Raw genomic sequence first — 14788 nt, 5'->3', positions numbered from 1 at the left:
TGATGATATATACATGCGGACTTTTAAGCCTTGCTCTTTCCTACTTTTGATTGTATTTTGTAAAATATTCCGTGATTTATTGCTAGGATTATATTCATTAGTTCTACCGATCAAGAAAATAAAATACACATGCAATTTGAATTCGAGCAATTATATTGTGAAAACTAAACCAATTATATCACAAAAATATACATATCAAACAAACAACTATCTGACTATGCTCAGTAAAACTATCAGCTAATTTCCTCATCAATGCATAAATTGCTGTTTTTGAAAAATTTGTCACTTAGTCCCATAAGGGATAAGCAGGTCCAATGTATTATTTACAATTTTGAAAAAATTTAACGAAATACTAGCTACATTAATCAACCAATTCGAAATATAAATTTCATGAATACATATATGTTTTGCAGAGGTAATTTTGTATATAGCCCTAATTTGGTATTTAGATAAAAATATTTAGCAGCAAAGTTGAAATAAACTTTCATTCTATTTATTTCTTGTAAAACTGCTTTTTTAAGTTAATTTACTTTATTATTTTTTAATTTTTATTGTTCACGCCTTTTCCAAGTAAAGGTTCAGTTGGTGCTTCTTACACCACCTCTGTAAAAGAGGCCATATAAAGAAAACTTGTGAATCTAACTTAAAATCAATAATACAACATTAACATATGTTTACCAATTACATTAAGGTCTCGTGATCTAAGCAACAATGGTCATAACAAAAAAAAACTAACAACAAAATAAAATACTTTTGTTATGGTTTTCAAACATTGCCGTTAATCCCTCGATAGCAACGTCGTAGGAATCAAGATGGCTGGTTATACATATTCTTTCTCTATTTTCGTTGCTGTTGAAAAAATTCTTAACTCTTCTTGTTCTTAAGATATTGATAGTGGTTTATTACCAGCGGACTTTTAGGCCTTGTCTTCCCAACTATTGTATGTATGTTGTAAAATATCTCATGATGATTTATTGCAAGGATTCTGAAAATCCTTGGAAAACAAATACACATATATTTTTCAATCAAAGAAATGGAACATCGATTTGTTTCGATTACGATAGCCACAAAATACCAAGTATAAAACATGAAATAATTATAATCGACAATGTTTTATGTTAGTTCCTCACCCCCAATATTGTTACAATACCATCAAGGTGCGTCGATTTGATATGGCGTTCACGTGGCGTGCGATCCTTTATTGCATTGTGCGGGATGCATTGTAGATAACGGACGAGAACGGCCCGTTGCCGTTACTTGCCGTAAGTTCTGTGTGCACGTCCGTCATACACGCTCCGGGCACAACAGCTCGCTTCGAGGAGATACCATTTTCTCGTGTTACCATTGTTGAATTTCATTGTTCTGGACTGTGATATGACGAAGAATAAATGTGTTCAACCTACTGATTGAAGATATCTACGCGATCATAGTATTTATTATTATGTTTTTTAATTTGTTTCGATAACGTTTAGTCTAAAAAAACTATGAATTCTATAATTTCTATAATGATAAATAAATGTTCTATATTATTCCCTTCCCGTAGAGTAAGTAGTTAGAGTAATCGCAAAACTTATAGCTCTTTGCGTTTCAGAGGCTTCTAAATGTTCATAAAAAATAGAAAATATAGAACTGATTAAATTTTGGGAAAGCAGGTTTAGCGGTTTTCAGAGATCGAGTGAAAAAATACCATTTAATGGTCAGAAATTAACATTAGACATATGCACATCAAATTATCAGATATTTTATAGAGAGATTTTTAAAAATGAGTATAAATTTTGTTTGTATTTCTATGGGTCCGTAAAATGTTTGTCCGTTAGACTGCGACGCGGCGCTTACGCGCTTCCATATATCGTCTCTATGCAGCTAAAGCAACGCGATTGCTTTGAAAAAAATGTTCAAAATTTCCAAAATGTATCTAAATATTAAAAAAAAATTTTTTTAATGTCAATATTTTCAAAATTTAAGTTAAAAGTAAAAAAATAATCTTTTCTAAATAAATTAATTTTTTTGGTTTGTACTGGAAGTTTCAGCAATTTGTTTAGGGCACGATGCCATAGACCACTATTTTATTACATTAATATATTTTTATTATATATTCATTGCTTATCAATTTGAAGAAGATATTCACACGATATTCTTATCTAATTATCATTTCTATATCATGATCGTTTTGCAATATTATTATTATCATTTTTTATAGTTCTCAATTTTTAGTTTATATAAAATAATTTTATTTTATTGTGTTTCATATAATATTTGGATTTCAACAATCAGCACAAACATGCTTTTTGGCTAGATTAGATATAATTCTAAAAAATACAATATTTTATAGAGTTTTTTTATTTTATAATAAAAGTACTAATATATTTAAAGCATAAAAGATTTCAAAATTATCGAAAAATATTGTATGTACTCTATTACATGGAGTTATAGAAGTTTTTTGATCGGATTGTTACTAAAAAAAAATTATTTATAAATATTAGGTAAACATTATATCAAGAAATTAATTTGAAACTTTTTTTGTGATATTTATATCAAATATTTCTTATATGAGCAAAACAGATATGAAGGCCTACAAAGTATATGTTCTTTGAAACTTTTAGTATAGTTTTCATTGCCAAACTTTTTTAACATAATTTATGTAAAGATTTTATTGCAAATGATTGCTTACATTAATAGAGTTAGCAACTTAAAACTTAAATATATTCATTATAGATTTACTATCAGTGCTTTTTTCTATGAATTTCTATTTGTGAATCTAACTAAATTAGTACTAAATCAATACGAATCAGTGTTAAAAGCATTAACCTCCAACACGATACTAAAACTTTTTAAAAAATATATTTTTTCTTCAAATTACCCATGTAGTATAAAAATATTTTACTTATGTTTTAAAACTACAATCTCCATTTGTTAATGGACATCCTTGAGGACTATTATAAAAATACCAACAGTCTTTTTTCTGAAGCAATGCAACAATTTTGTCATTGTTTATTTTAGAAGTAGTAGAACTACATTTTTTTGCTTATAAATTTGCGATGCAAAAATTTGAAAAAAATATATATTCTTGATATTAAATATTTTATGTTTTGTTAATTTTAGAATTGAAACTACTTTTTGCTTATGATTTTAAAGAAGATGATGTTAATTTATTGTTCTTCAGGATGATTTAATTGAAAACAAAATATGATGTGAATTAAATTCATGATGTTAGTCGTTCTATACTAATCTTTTCTCACAAGTTCATTATTACATTTTTATCCATATTGCATAATCATCTGACACGCTTTTAGAATTAATCTCCTCGTCAATTTTCTCAATTTATCAAGAAAATATCTTCTAACGACTACATTTAGTCACGAAAAACCACCCTATAAGATAATCTTGTTAAAACCCTTTTGGCTGAATGTTAACCTGACAATTACCGTTTGACGTTATGCAATTGTGGTCGATCCATGCCGATGTACCGGATTACTGGCAGAGAAAACCGATATAATGATTTTATGTAGAATTCGTGCTTTCACTTTGGCCATTAACCTAACTCGATCGTTTTACTAAGAACACTAAGCTTGCTGAGTTTTTTCTTTTGACTTTGATCCTTGGATTTTCATGATCTAAGACAGAAAAGGATCATTTTGTTGTTACCGGTAATGTTATTCCAAAGCCATAGTATTGCATGTGAATTGAGGTGATGGAGAATAACCGTAATAATAAAAATCGGTATTTGAATGGGAATCGTTGAAAGATTTTTCGGAATGTGTATTTGCTACGTGCTTGTATTTGCTGTGATATTCATGGGAAATGCAGAATTATTACTAAAATATGTTATGTCAGACTATTACATGACTTTTAGTTCCATATTTGTAGTAAACTTGCAACATCAAATGTGTTATATAACAAATATAAACTAATGCCATGTAATGCTAGCAAAAATAATACATATTTCAGACTTTTCTTATCTTTTTCAAGCAAAAAAATATTTATTTTTGTATTTTTTAAAAATTGTATTTATTTAAAATGATGTTCAAGAAAATTACATTATAATTATACTATTTTTTAAATATTTGAAGATGTTTAAAAATGAATGAAAAATAATCAAGATAAGACTATTATTATTATTTATTTCTATAATGTATAATTTCTGTTATACATTCTTTTTCTGAATATTTACTTGATTTTCACACTCCCATTAATCTTATGTGCAAAAGTACAAGAACGCTCCACCGTATATCGATTTTTCTCATTGTCAGTTTGTGATGTTTATTTTTATCATTTGCTTTAATGATATGCATTTATTATTTATTAATATATTATAAAGAAATGATAATGATGAAAGAATAAACTTAGTTAAAACTGGTAAGATAATACAATACAATAAAATTCTTTCGTCACATAAAGTTTTGAAGTAAAACTTCTTAGGCGCGAATGGGTGTGTAAAAGTTTCTTTAGGCTACACGGGTGTAAATCCGTACAAATGCAACGAAAACGCCAACGTGAAGTTGAACACTACGACGCCGTAAGCGCTGATGTCGCGAGTATCCACTCCGTCATGTCATGCGTAAGTCGAGCGCTAAACCCTATATGAACTTGCATTAATTGAATCACGTTTTTTTACAAAAGAAGAGGTTGCTGTATTATGTCCTCATGGAATAAGGCTTTCTTAGAGAATAAATGTGTCATGGAATATAATAAATTTATATGAATCTCGTTGAAGACAAAATAATATCTACTGCCACGGATATTTGTGTAGGTTGCCATGCGACATATCAACAATCATACATTCGTCAACAGTTTCACAAAAATCGGTTATTGATACCGGGGGTTTGCCGTATGAAATAATTTTAGTTCTGAATAAATTTTACATAATAACAACTAATATTGATGTAAGTGATGGCTTAGCTAATGGTTGTGTAGGAAAATTAGTGTACATAGAACGTGGCGATAATGATGAACTTCTACGTTTATGGGTTGAATTCCTGGTAAGATAGGTAACAAAATAAGAAGAAAGCTGCACATCATATTCAAAACTCTAATATCAGTAGGACAGCTGTGCCGATTTTAGGAAATCTTCATCTATTCCAATGAATAGAAATAAAAATCATATTTGTCAAAAGAAATCATTTTCCTTAGTGTCTGCTTGTGCACTCACAATACACAAATCACAAGGGTGGTACTTTTGATAAAAATTGTATATGAATACAATTAAAACACATAATCAGCAGCTTCTATATGTTGCATTATCACGAGTTACCAGCATTAATGGATTTGTTCATCATTTCTAAAAACAACGACAAAAAATTTTATTATGAAAGAAAACGGCCAGCAGATTAATGGACTTATAAAAACTGAATTCCAAAGACTTTCAACTTGTAGATTAATAACACAAGAAGAAAAATTGAGTGAGATAATAAGTTTGAACGGCATTTCATTGCTTTCCTTTAACTGCCAAAGTTTACGAGCTCATTTGCCTGATCTGCAAGGATAAAGTGCTACAACGTTGTACGTTTTTGTTATTTTCGGAAACTTGGATTAATAATGAACGAATTAATATTCAGAACTATTACTGCGTTACTCAATACAAACGATCAAAATCAAGAGCAGATGGTGTTGTAGGTCTAATGTCTATCATTCATGTTCAGATACTCTTCATAATGCGACTCCTTTGCAGTTTCTTGCGCAAACGATATTACTGGATATTCCTAATGAAATTACACAAGTAGGTAATATTGCAGTTGACCGCTGTGTGAACACACAGAATCAAACATTGATTATAGTCGTCCTTTAAATTTTCCCAATAAAAACATATTAATATTATTTGAATTGAACATCAGCAGTTACTTCATTTTTCTAATGAGGGTGCAAAACTTTTAAACACTAATCACACAACGAGATACCATTAATTCTTGCTGGAGATTTTAATGTCAATTTTCGTTCAGAAGAATCTCAACCATTAATTGATTTTTTAAATAATAAATTTAATTTAACGATGAATAATTCTCCATTTGATTCAACCACAAGATATGGCTCGACTATTGATGCTGTTTTCTCCAGAAATGTACATAGTTTACAAAGCAAAATTTATGTCTCTCATTTTAGTTATCACAAACCTATCAATCATATATGAAATATGATAGCAATAATCTATCGTGTTGTTTTATTTTTAACTGTTTTTTGATGTTATGTGATTATAATAAATGATTTTTAAATTTCAAATATGATGTTTTTTTATTTTTATTAATTGCCTACTCATACAATATTAAAGTTTTACTTCAATCGCGTGTGATCCTTACGCGCACTCTTTTTATGCTATTGTTTTAGTCCAATAACTTACAATGCGTTTAATGTTACCGCGATATGAAATATTTTAAAAAATAATTATTGTGTTTAATTTATTGAATTTATTATTATGTGTGTTAAAATATTTATATGATTTGCATTTTTTAAGTAAATAGTGTAGTTTTGTGTATATTTTGATTTAGAAATTTAAATAGATTTGTTTAAGTATTTAGGTATTTGAGAAACATTATTTATTTACAAAATATATTATTTTAATGGATATAAAAAAGGCAATAAACATTTTAATAACACGATTAAAATACTTATGTCTTATATGCGCTATATGTGTCCTCATATCATTCCAAAGCCTCAGTATAAAGACCATAATGATCCTTATCGTTAATTAAGAAAAAGCGTGAAGAACCTGATCTCAAATCTTTTACAAATGAAACAATATAATCAATAAATGATCATGTTGTTTTAGGACAGAACTTTAATTATTAGAAATTGGTTCTTAAAGAGTATTGGATATACATATTCTGGGAATTTCTGTTTGATGTTGAAATGTATTCTTGAAAATGTATCAGCTAATAATATAGAAAAAAAAAAACAAAATTCTACCAGAATGTCATGTGAAACCAAAAGATAAATTACATTCAAGTATTATCATATCACACTCACATGTTCAAAACATATTTTACATCATCTAAGATTCTACAACTAAATAACATGCAATTTTGCGCTAATTTTGCGTTTATATAACAACATCCATATATTTGCATACTTATGATTAATTAATATATAGCATGCAGATTTTGTACGCAAGTGTTCAATCATAATCAAAGTGCAATATTAGTATGCAAATTGCGTTCGGATTGTTTTTCTTAATATTATGCACTTGATCATTTATGCAGTCAGCCACATCTGGTGTTGAGTTGATAGACAAATAAGTTGATATTCGCTATAGATAATCCTAATTGAAACGTAAATCAAAACCAATCACCAATTCAAACATTGCGCGAATGGCGAAACGTACCACATGTCCTTATTGAAGTCAATTATTTGTTGATGAAGTTAAGCCTGTTTTCATCAATAACAGAGGACAGAGGAACAGTTGATTTAAATTAAATTGCACTGTACCTTGTTCGCAATATGCATATAATGAAGCTTACAATTCACCAAAAGAAATTGACTTGGAACCATCTGTATTTACTCATTTTTTACCAATTAAATTGCCATGCTGCTTACTTAGTCAGGTCAATATTTAGGGTGGATCGTTAAATTTTTGAAGCTGTGTTTTATTGGGTTTTCAGTTTTCTTTTTTTTAATTGATGGATACTTTTGAATGTTGAAATAAATATTAACCGAATTTGCCATCACTGATAAAGAAAATTCTAGAGAACAAAATCTACTAACTTCGGAGATATAACTCAAGGTGATGTTTTTCATTGATATTGTTTTTGTATTTAATTTTTTTTCTTTAAAAGTAGTATTTTTGTGCCAATCTGCAATATTTAGTATACAACTAGTTATCTGTAAAGTATTCCAGTTTATAAATTAGTCTTATTACATAGGATGCAATTAATTGAATATAGTTTGTTAGATTTAAATTACTATGCTACGTGCAAACTAACCACATAATTTTTAATATTAAATTGATCTAATAAAGTTAGGATAAATTAAATATAACCTAATATGGAAAATTCATCTCCGTTAAGACAAATAAACCTTTTCTATTTTGGGAGTCCAATTTGCGATTCCTTCCGTCTACCACAGAAGTTCAGGCTGTGCATACGTACATATAAAATGAGCTTTGAATTTAAATTAACAAAGTTGTGTATAATAAAACTTGTTTTGCGAGATATCTATTGCAAATGATAGAATTAATGATAGAATTGTATTATATGCATTATAAAATTAATATTATTATTTTTTATTTTACCAAAGATAGCAGATCATAATTTTCGCATAATGATATACAAATTCTATATTAATTATTTTATAAGACATTCGGAATGGAAATGAAATCAAATTGAGATAAATAATTTTTTCATTAATTTAATTGCAATTTGAGTTTTTTTAATGTAAAATGCTCTGTTGGTTAGATAATTATCATAATATGAAGTTTAGAATAGTTTTTTTTTTTTCATTCTCAGTATTCTAAAATAAATATTTATTAACGCATGTTACTTTTATAAGAGTAATAATTTGGTTTTCGAACCTTGTTCGACTCTAAAATTTTATTTATATTTGCATTGATTACTTACTGAAATATTTTAAATATATTCGATTTTAAACATAAATTTATATATATATATATATATATATATGGCGTTGATTGTCCATAATTTACCTCTGGTATTTAACAGGTATTCGACTGCCGGTATGTCACGACTACAAGTGGAATGTTTGAAGCTTTGTGCAACCATATCAAATATAGCACTAATAAAGGAAATATCAGGAACAATGAAGTATATATATATATATATATATATATATATAACGAGTATATATATAATATTCAGTTATCTTGTAATAATTTTATTATTTAACATTGTATGATCTCTGATGTGCAGAATTTAATTTTCTGATTATTCTGACTACTGAAGCACATTGCCAAATTATGCAGAGTGGTAAACAGTTATATTGTAATATGGTTCATTTAACAATTCCTGGTAGTAATCATGCCACTAATATAGGGAGGTGGTGGGTAATTTTGTGAACCCTTCGACAATACCCTGTTTTCAGATCACGATAGCATATGTTGCTTGTTTGCACGATGTTGCAAAGTTTATCGAGATATGCTCAATATATAATATCAGTTATCTTGTAATAATTTTATTATTTAACATTGTATGATCTCTGATGTGCAGAATTTAATTTCTGATTATTCTGACTACTGAAGCAAATTGCCAAATTTATGCAGAGTGGTAAACAGTATATTGTATATATGGTTCAATTAACAATTCCTGGTAGTATTCATGCCACTAATATAGTGGAGGTAATTTTGTGAACCCTTCGACATTCCCTGTTTTCAGATCACGATAGCATATGTTGCTTGTTTGCACGATGTTGCAAAGTTTATCGAGAGATATGCTCATTAATGCGCGTCGTATGTGGGGCGTAGAAGTGATTTTCAATTAAGACTAAGATAGTTTACTCATTTAGTTATAAACTATATGAGAAGTGATAGATTTTGTAATTCTATGTGAGTGGAAAATCGCTTTAGGTGATTTTAAATGAATCATTTAAACGTAGGTACTTGCAAAAAATTTACATGGTAGCTTTTGATTGATTATTTTAATATAATCTATCTTTATCAAAAGTTAAGAAAATTTATATCGACTTATTTTATATTGTCACAATATTTTCTTTAAATTTTATTTTATGAACTTATAAACTTCATAGAGCCTTTTCTTCGAGCTAATTATATTTATATGTCTTCTAACCAGCTCAAGTTATCCTTTCGCACCAATTTTGGAATTGGAATGTATAAGTCAAAACTTGATCTTTTGTTAAAGTTTTTTCAGAAACGGCTTACTAATTTCTAACCTTGATAAAGACGCACCTTGATTAGATTTGCGAGACGATCGGTCGAGCAGTTTTTACATAATTAGCAGATAAGTGCAAAGTAAATCATAAGTTTTAAATAAATGATCGTGATAAATGCAGTTTTATGATTGATCTTGACCAAAGAGTAAATTAATATATATATATATATATAATATATATATATGTATTATATATATATAATATATATAGATGTATATATATATATTATATATATATGTATATATATATATATATATATATATATATATATATCTTTTAAACATAAACTAGTGGGGTGTATGACATTGTGCCTTAAGGCAATTGCTGGAACTTCTCGTACCGTAAAGAAATGTTCGAGGAATATTAAATGTTTTCAAATAGACTATTATAATAAATACTGTAACATTGTCTAATATTTATAAGAATAATATAAACTGAATTGCAAAGTTGAAATTATTTGTTTAAAGTATAATATATTAGAACTTTAGTCAGAATCAAACTTAAAATCTGAATTATTTTCGATATACAAAAAAAATACAAAAATCAATTATTTTGTTAAAACAAGCAGAAAGTTCTTTGAATCATTTAAATCGGACGCTTAGTTTGCTCAAAAACTTGACATTTAACTCTGTATCTTCGAAATGGCTGGGCCTGCCTTTGCTAAAAACTCATCATCCCTTCTCCCAATCATTACAAAATGAATGTTTTTAGATCATTCAAATCGGATGCTCCGTTCTCTCAAAACTCGATTTATATTTTCTACGCTCTTTGCTCTTCATCATTGTAACTGCTGTCTTGGCCTTGCCAACAACAACTAATCAGCACATTTTCCTGTCAATAGGAATCGAATGTTTTTTTGAACCATTCAAATCGGTAGATCCGTGCGTCCGAAAACATGACTGAAAACTTGTATCCATATATACATACACACACACATCCATTTGTTCTGAGGTATGCAAAATGTTCAGAAATCTTAAAAACGTCGAGAAATGCAAAAATTTTCAAATTCGATTTTTGGACGATTACAATAACTTACCCTACGAGAAGATAAAAACCGTTTATTAGAAAGCCTCCATTCTCATTTTTGTTTTCCATTAAATTTTCATTCAACAAAGTCTTATTTTATTCCATTTTTTTTGTTTCAACTACGATCATGAAGAGTTTTCAATAATAAAATGTAACATGCTCTTCTTGAACTTGTTTAATTTATACTTATTAATTTTACTTTTGAAAACGGTTTTATAATTATATTAACAGTAAATTTAATGTAACGTTTTTAATTTCATCCAAATTATAGTACAATAATTAATAATTGTTGATATAAAATATTTTAAACTAGTAATTAAAGTTATGTTATACGGGCTATTAACAGAATTAATTTTACAATTTGGTACACTTGAAATATATCGTAAACGAAATAATTTATATAATTTATATTTATAGGATATAATTAATTTTATGTTATGTAATGTAGTCAATGCTTAAATGTGAATTGTTTTTAACGAGGTAAGATACATTTTAATATTGTAAAAAACATTTTAATATTATAACAATAGTTTTGCGAAACTATTGTTTTTGATAGATATTTCCTCGCCTTACTCAGCAAAAAGTTTTACATTTATTCACTTATTCCAGCCTTACTGCAACTGTATTTAAAAAAAGTGGAACTTTTAGCATACTTTAACTAAGCATGCCAGTTGGAATATTGCATGCATGTGAACAGATTCTAAAATCTTTATGGGTACATTATTCAAAGCAATATGGCTTATTTAAATACTTGCACGTGCAGCGCAAAAGTAAAACTACGGTTTGTGAAAAATTTTGTTGATGATATTCATTGCAAGTTGGAATTTGCAATCTATGACTAAGTATATAAAAATATTTTAGTTTTCAAAAAAAGTTCATTTTAATTTTTTTTTACTAGTTCCCTACAATTAAATACTTCTAGAAACTAAAATAGCAAAACGTTTCATAAGGCCACTGGGCATATCTACTAATTTGTAAACAATCAATTGTAAACAACTTGTCAGCATTCTCTGCTAAATATAATTATTTTTATAGATTGCAGAATGAAAATAAAATTTAAAAAAATTTAAAAGAGCAGGAGTGTAATTAAAATTTGACTCTTTTATTCATTGATTTTACTTTTTGAATACTTTACAGAAATTGCACTTTCCAATTCGAATTTGTTTGTTATTTTTAGAGGGTTTCGGATATTTAGATATTTCGATAGATGACATCATTTGAATACATTGAAAACTAATCATTTGCTTGAGAAATTTGATCCAATTATACATCGTTCTTGAGACATTTTTCATTTTGTTTGAAAAAGAAATCTTTTATGTTACTCAACAAATCTCTAATTGTAAGAAATTTTCTCGAAATAATTGCTTTAAATAAATATAAATTTCAGAATTCATTTTCTATTTTAAACTCTTATTTACTTGTATGGATTTTTTTATTTATTGGTAATTTTTTATTAAAGATCTGATTTGTTTTGAGTTTTGAGATTTGATTTGAGTTTGTTTTGCTTATTTTAATAGGGAAACTTAAAGAGAGCATTTGAAGAGTCAAAAGTAAGATTTATGTTGGGTTACTTTAAATCTGCTATTTTTTAACTACTTTTGAGCCGGGCGTTTGAGACACTCGCTGTTTTCTTATATGATTTGATTTATGATTAATCAATCCATCGTATTTATGAACAATATTTCAGTATTTCCACCTAAAAAAAATACTCCACTACTATCTTTTTTAATCTAAATCACATTTTAACACTTATCTTCATACTCCCCAAAGTGAACCTGCTCAATACTCATTGGACAAAGTTTCTGGCATCGTTTGAGTCGATGAATTTCACGAAAATGTGGCAGATTTTTACAAACATATAAATTTTATAAAATTGTTAATTAAATTTTATAACATATTTTAGATAATTTGCGATTTATATTATTTTAAGTGAAATTAATTGTAGTTAATTGCATTTATCCTACATGAAATTATTTATATGCAAGATACATACATAGAAGCATTACAAATATAAGTACCTACTTTGTTTGTACGTAATCAAGAAAAAAGGAGTAAGTATATTAAATTATCCAAGAAAAATCTCCAACAGCAACATATAGCCAAGTCCAGCATGTAATTGCTTCAATAAAACCGAGAACGCCTGTTAAGAGTGCTCCGACAGAATTCCCTCGGCAAACATTAAACAGCTTCCGAACGACTCGGATTCTGTTGTAAAAACATTATATGCAGCTTGATATCTAACAAAAGAATCACCAATGGGATTTGTAATGCACCTGGCCTTTATGCTATTATGAATTTTTCCATACGTACATACTACAATTTCAAATGCAGTAGAATTCAGAATAATCTTTTCTGTTGCTACCTTTAGAAATATTCCAGAGACTATTTCAATCAATCTTTAAAATCACGTTCTCGAAGATATTATCGAACTTTTACGACCGAATCGTTCATATCAGACTCTTGGGAGCAACTGAAACTATAATAAAATCGTGTAAACATTGTTTTCTCTATTATTTTCTGAGCGCTATAATACGTGAAGATGGTATATAAAGGATTATTGGAGTTTTTTATAACACAGGTTTGCAGTTTCAATCATTCTTATTTTGTTTTTTATATCGTAAAGTTTTTTTATAATGGACAATAGCCATATATTCCCATAATGATATAAAACTTTATGGAGAAACAATTGTTTTTAATATTATTTAGATAGCATAAAACGTTTTAATTTTTTTAATTAAAATTTCTAATATTAGAACAACTGCGGCATGATTGTTGTAAAACTGAAATTCTTAATTACTCTTCGTTTAAAATATTGTAAGAAAGCCTGGGTACGGTTGTGCCACCTGTTGACCAGTAACTGGATGAAAAATCAATTAAATGGTAATTCGAACAGTGTCTACATGGAGATACTAAATACTGTCTTTAAATACGATATATTAGTCATAAAATCGAATCATATAAAATGGGCTTGTGGCACAATCGTCCACATCCGAGGGACGGTTGTGACAGCGGTTGGCGTCAGTAGTGACAGGCATAAAAATAGGTTAAAAATAATATATATAAATAATTTATAACGTTTTTTATTGTTAACAAAACATAAAACCATTTTACAAAGCATAAAAACATTTAAACAAAGCTTATGAATAAAATATAACATAATATTTTTTTAATGAAACAAACAATTCTTCAATTTTTCGTAAATTTTTTTTCTATAATTTTCAATTTTTCTTTTTTTCCCGTTTGTATTTTGTCTCAGTTAAGTTAGAATTTTTTTTTGTCTGTTTTAATCTTTTTTATCTGTTTAATCTTTACCCGAAATGTACAAGAAATACATGTCACAACCGTACCCAATGCACTCTTTTGAAAACAATCATTATTATGACTGACTAGCTAAATTATTTAGGCAAAAACTAATGCCGGTAAATAATTACCAATGCTCATCTTAAAGCAAAATAACAAAAAAATAATATAACTGTACACAATTTAATTGTTTTAATCATTCTTTATCTTTCTCCCTTTGGATTCTAATTCAAAACTAGTATAATTTAGCTGTTATGACGACAGTTACTACCGTACCCTGGCTCAACCGTACCCAGTCTCATCTACTGCATGTAATCATACAATAACGGTAATGATATACTCTTACTAAATATATTACTATACTGTTTTAATTGATCAACAATAATATAATAACCAAGAGTCGCCTAGAATTTGCTAGATCACAATTATTTGAATTTTATTTTTTCGGAAATTATTTGTCAATACATAATACATTTTTTCCATCAATTCACGTTTTACAATTAATATATATATATATATATATATGTGTGTGTGTGTGTGTTTGTATTTATGAGCCAAAATTTGTTCATATGAGCCAAAATTTGACGTTTTTTTGATGATTTTTTAAAAATAGCAGCGCCAATTTCAAATCTAT

At 27.8% G+C, this 14788-nt stretch overlaps 1 protein-coding gene across 1 annotated transcript in view; it reads left to right on the top strand.

Annotated features, from left to right (window-relative positions):
• LOC113366989 (nitric oxide synthase-like) overlaps positions 1–14788 on the top strand; it is a 107896-nt gene that overhangs the window by 10764 nt on the left and 82344 nt on the right. Inside the window, exon 2 of the mRNA XM_026608628.1 lies at positions 8646–8747. Coding sequence (XP_026464413.1) covers positions 8646–8747 — 102 coding nt within the window. The remainder of the gene's footprint in view (positions 1–8645; positions 8748–14788) is intronic.

The sequence above is a fragment of the Ctenocephalides felis genome, unplaced genomic scaffold, assembly GCF_003426905.1.
Source record: "Ctenocephalides felis isolate EL2017-DRISC unplaced genomic scaffold, ASM342690v1 CF-g0.4_SCAFFOLD_01170, whole genome shotgun sequence".
NCBI lineage: Eukaryota > Metazoa > Arthropoda > Insecta > Siphonaptera > Pulicidae > Ctenocephalides > Ctenocephalides felis.
The sequence above is the reverse complement of the archived record's forward strand: the minus strand, read 5'-3'. Positions and strand labels throughout refer to the sequence as shown.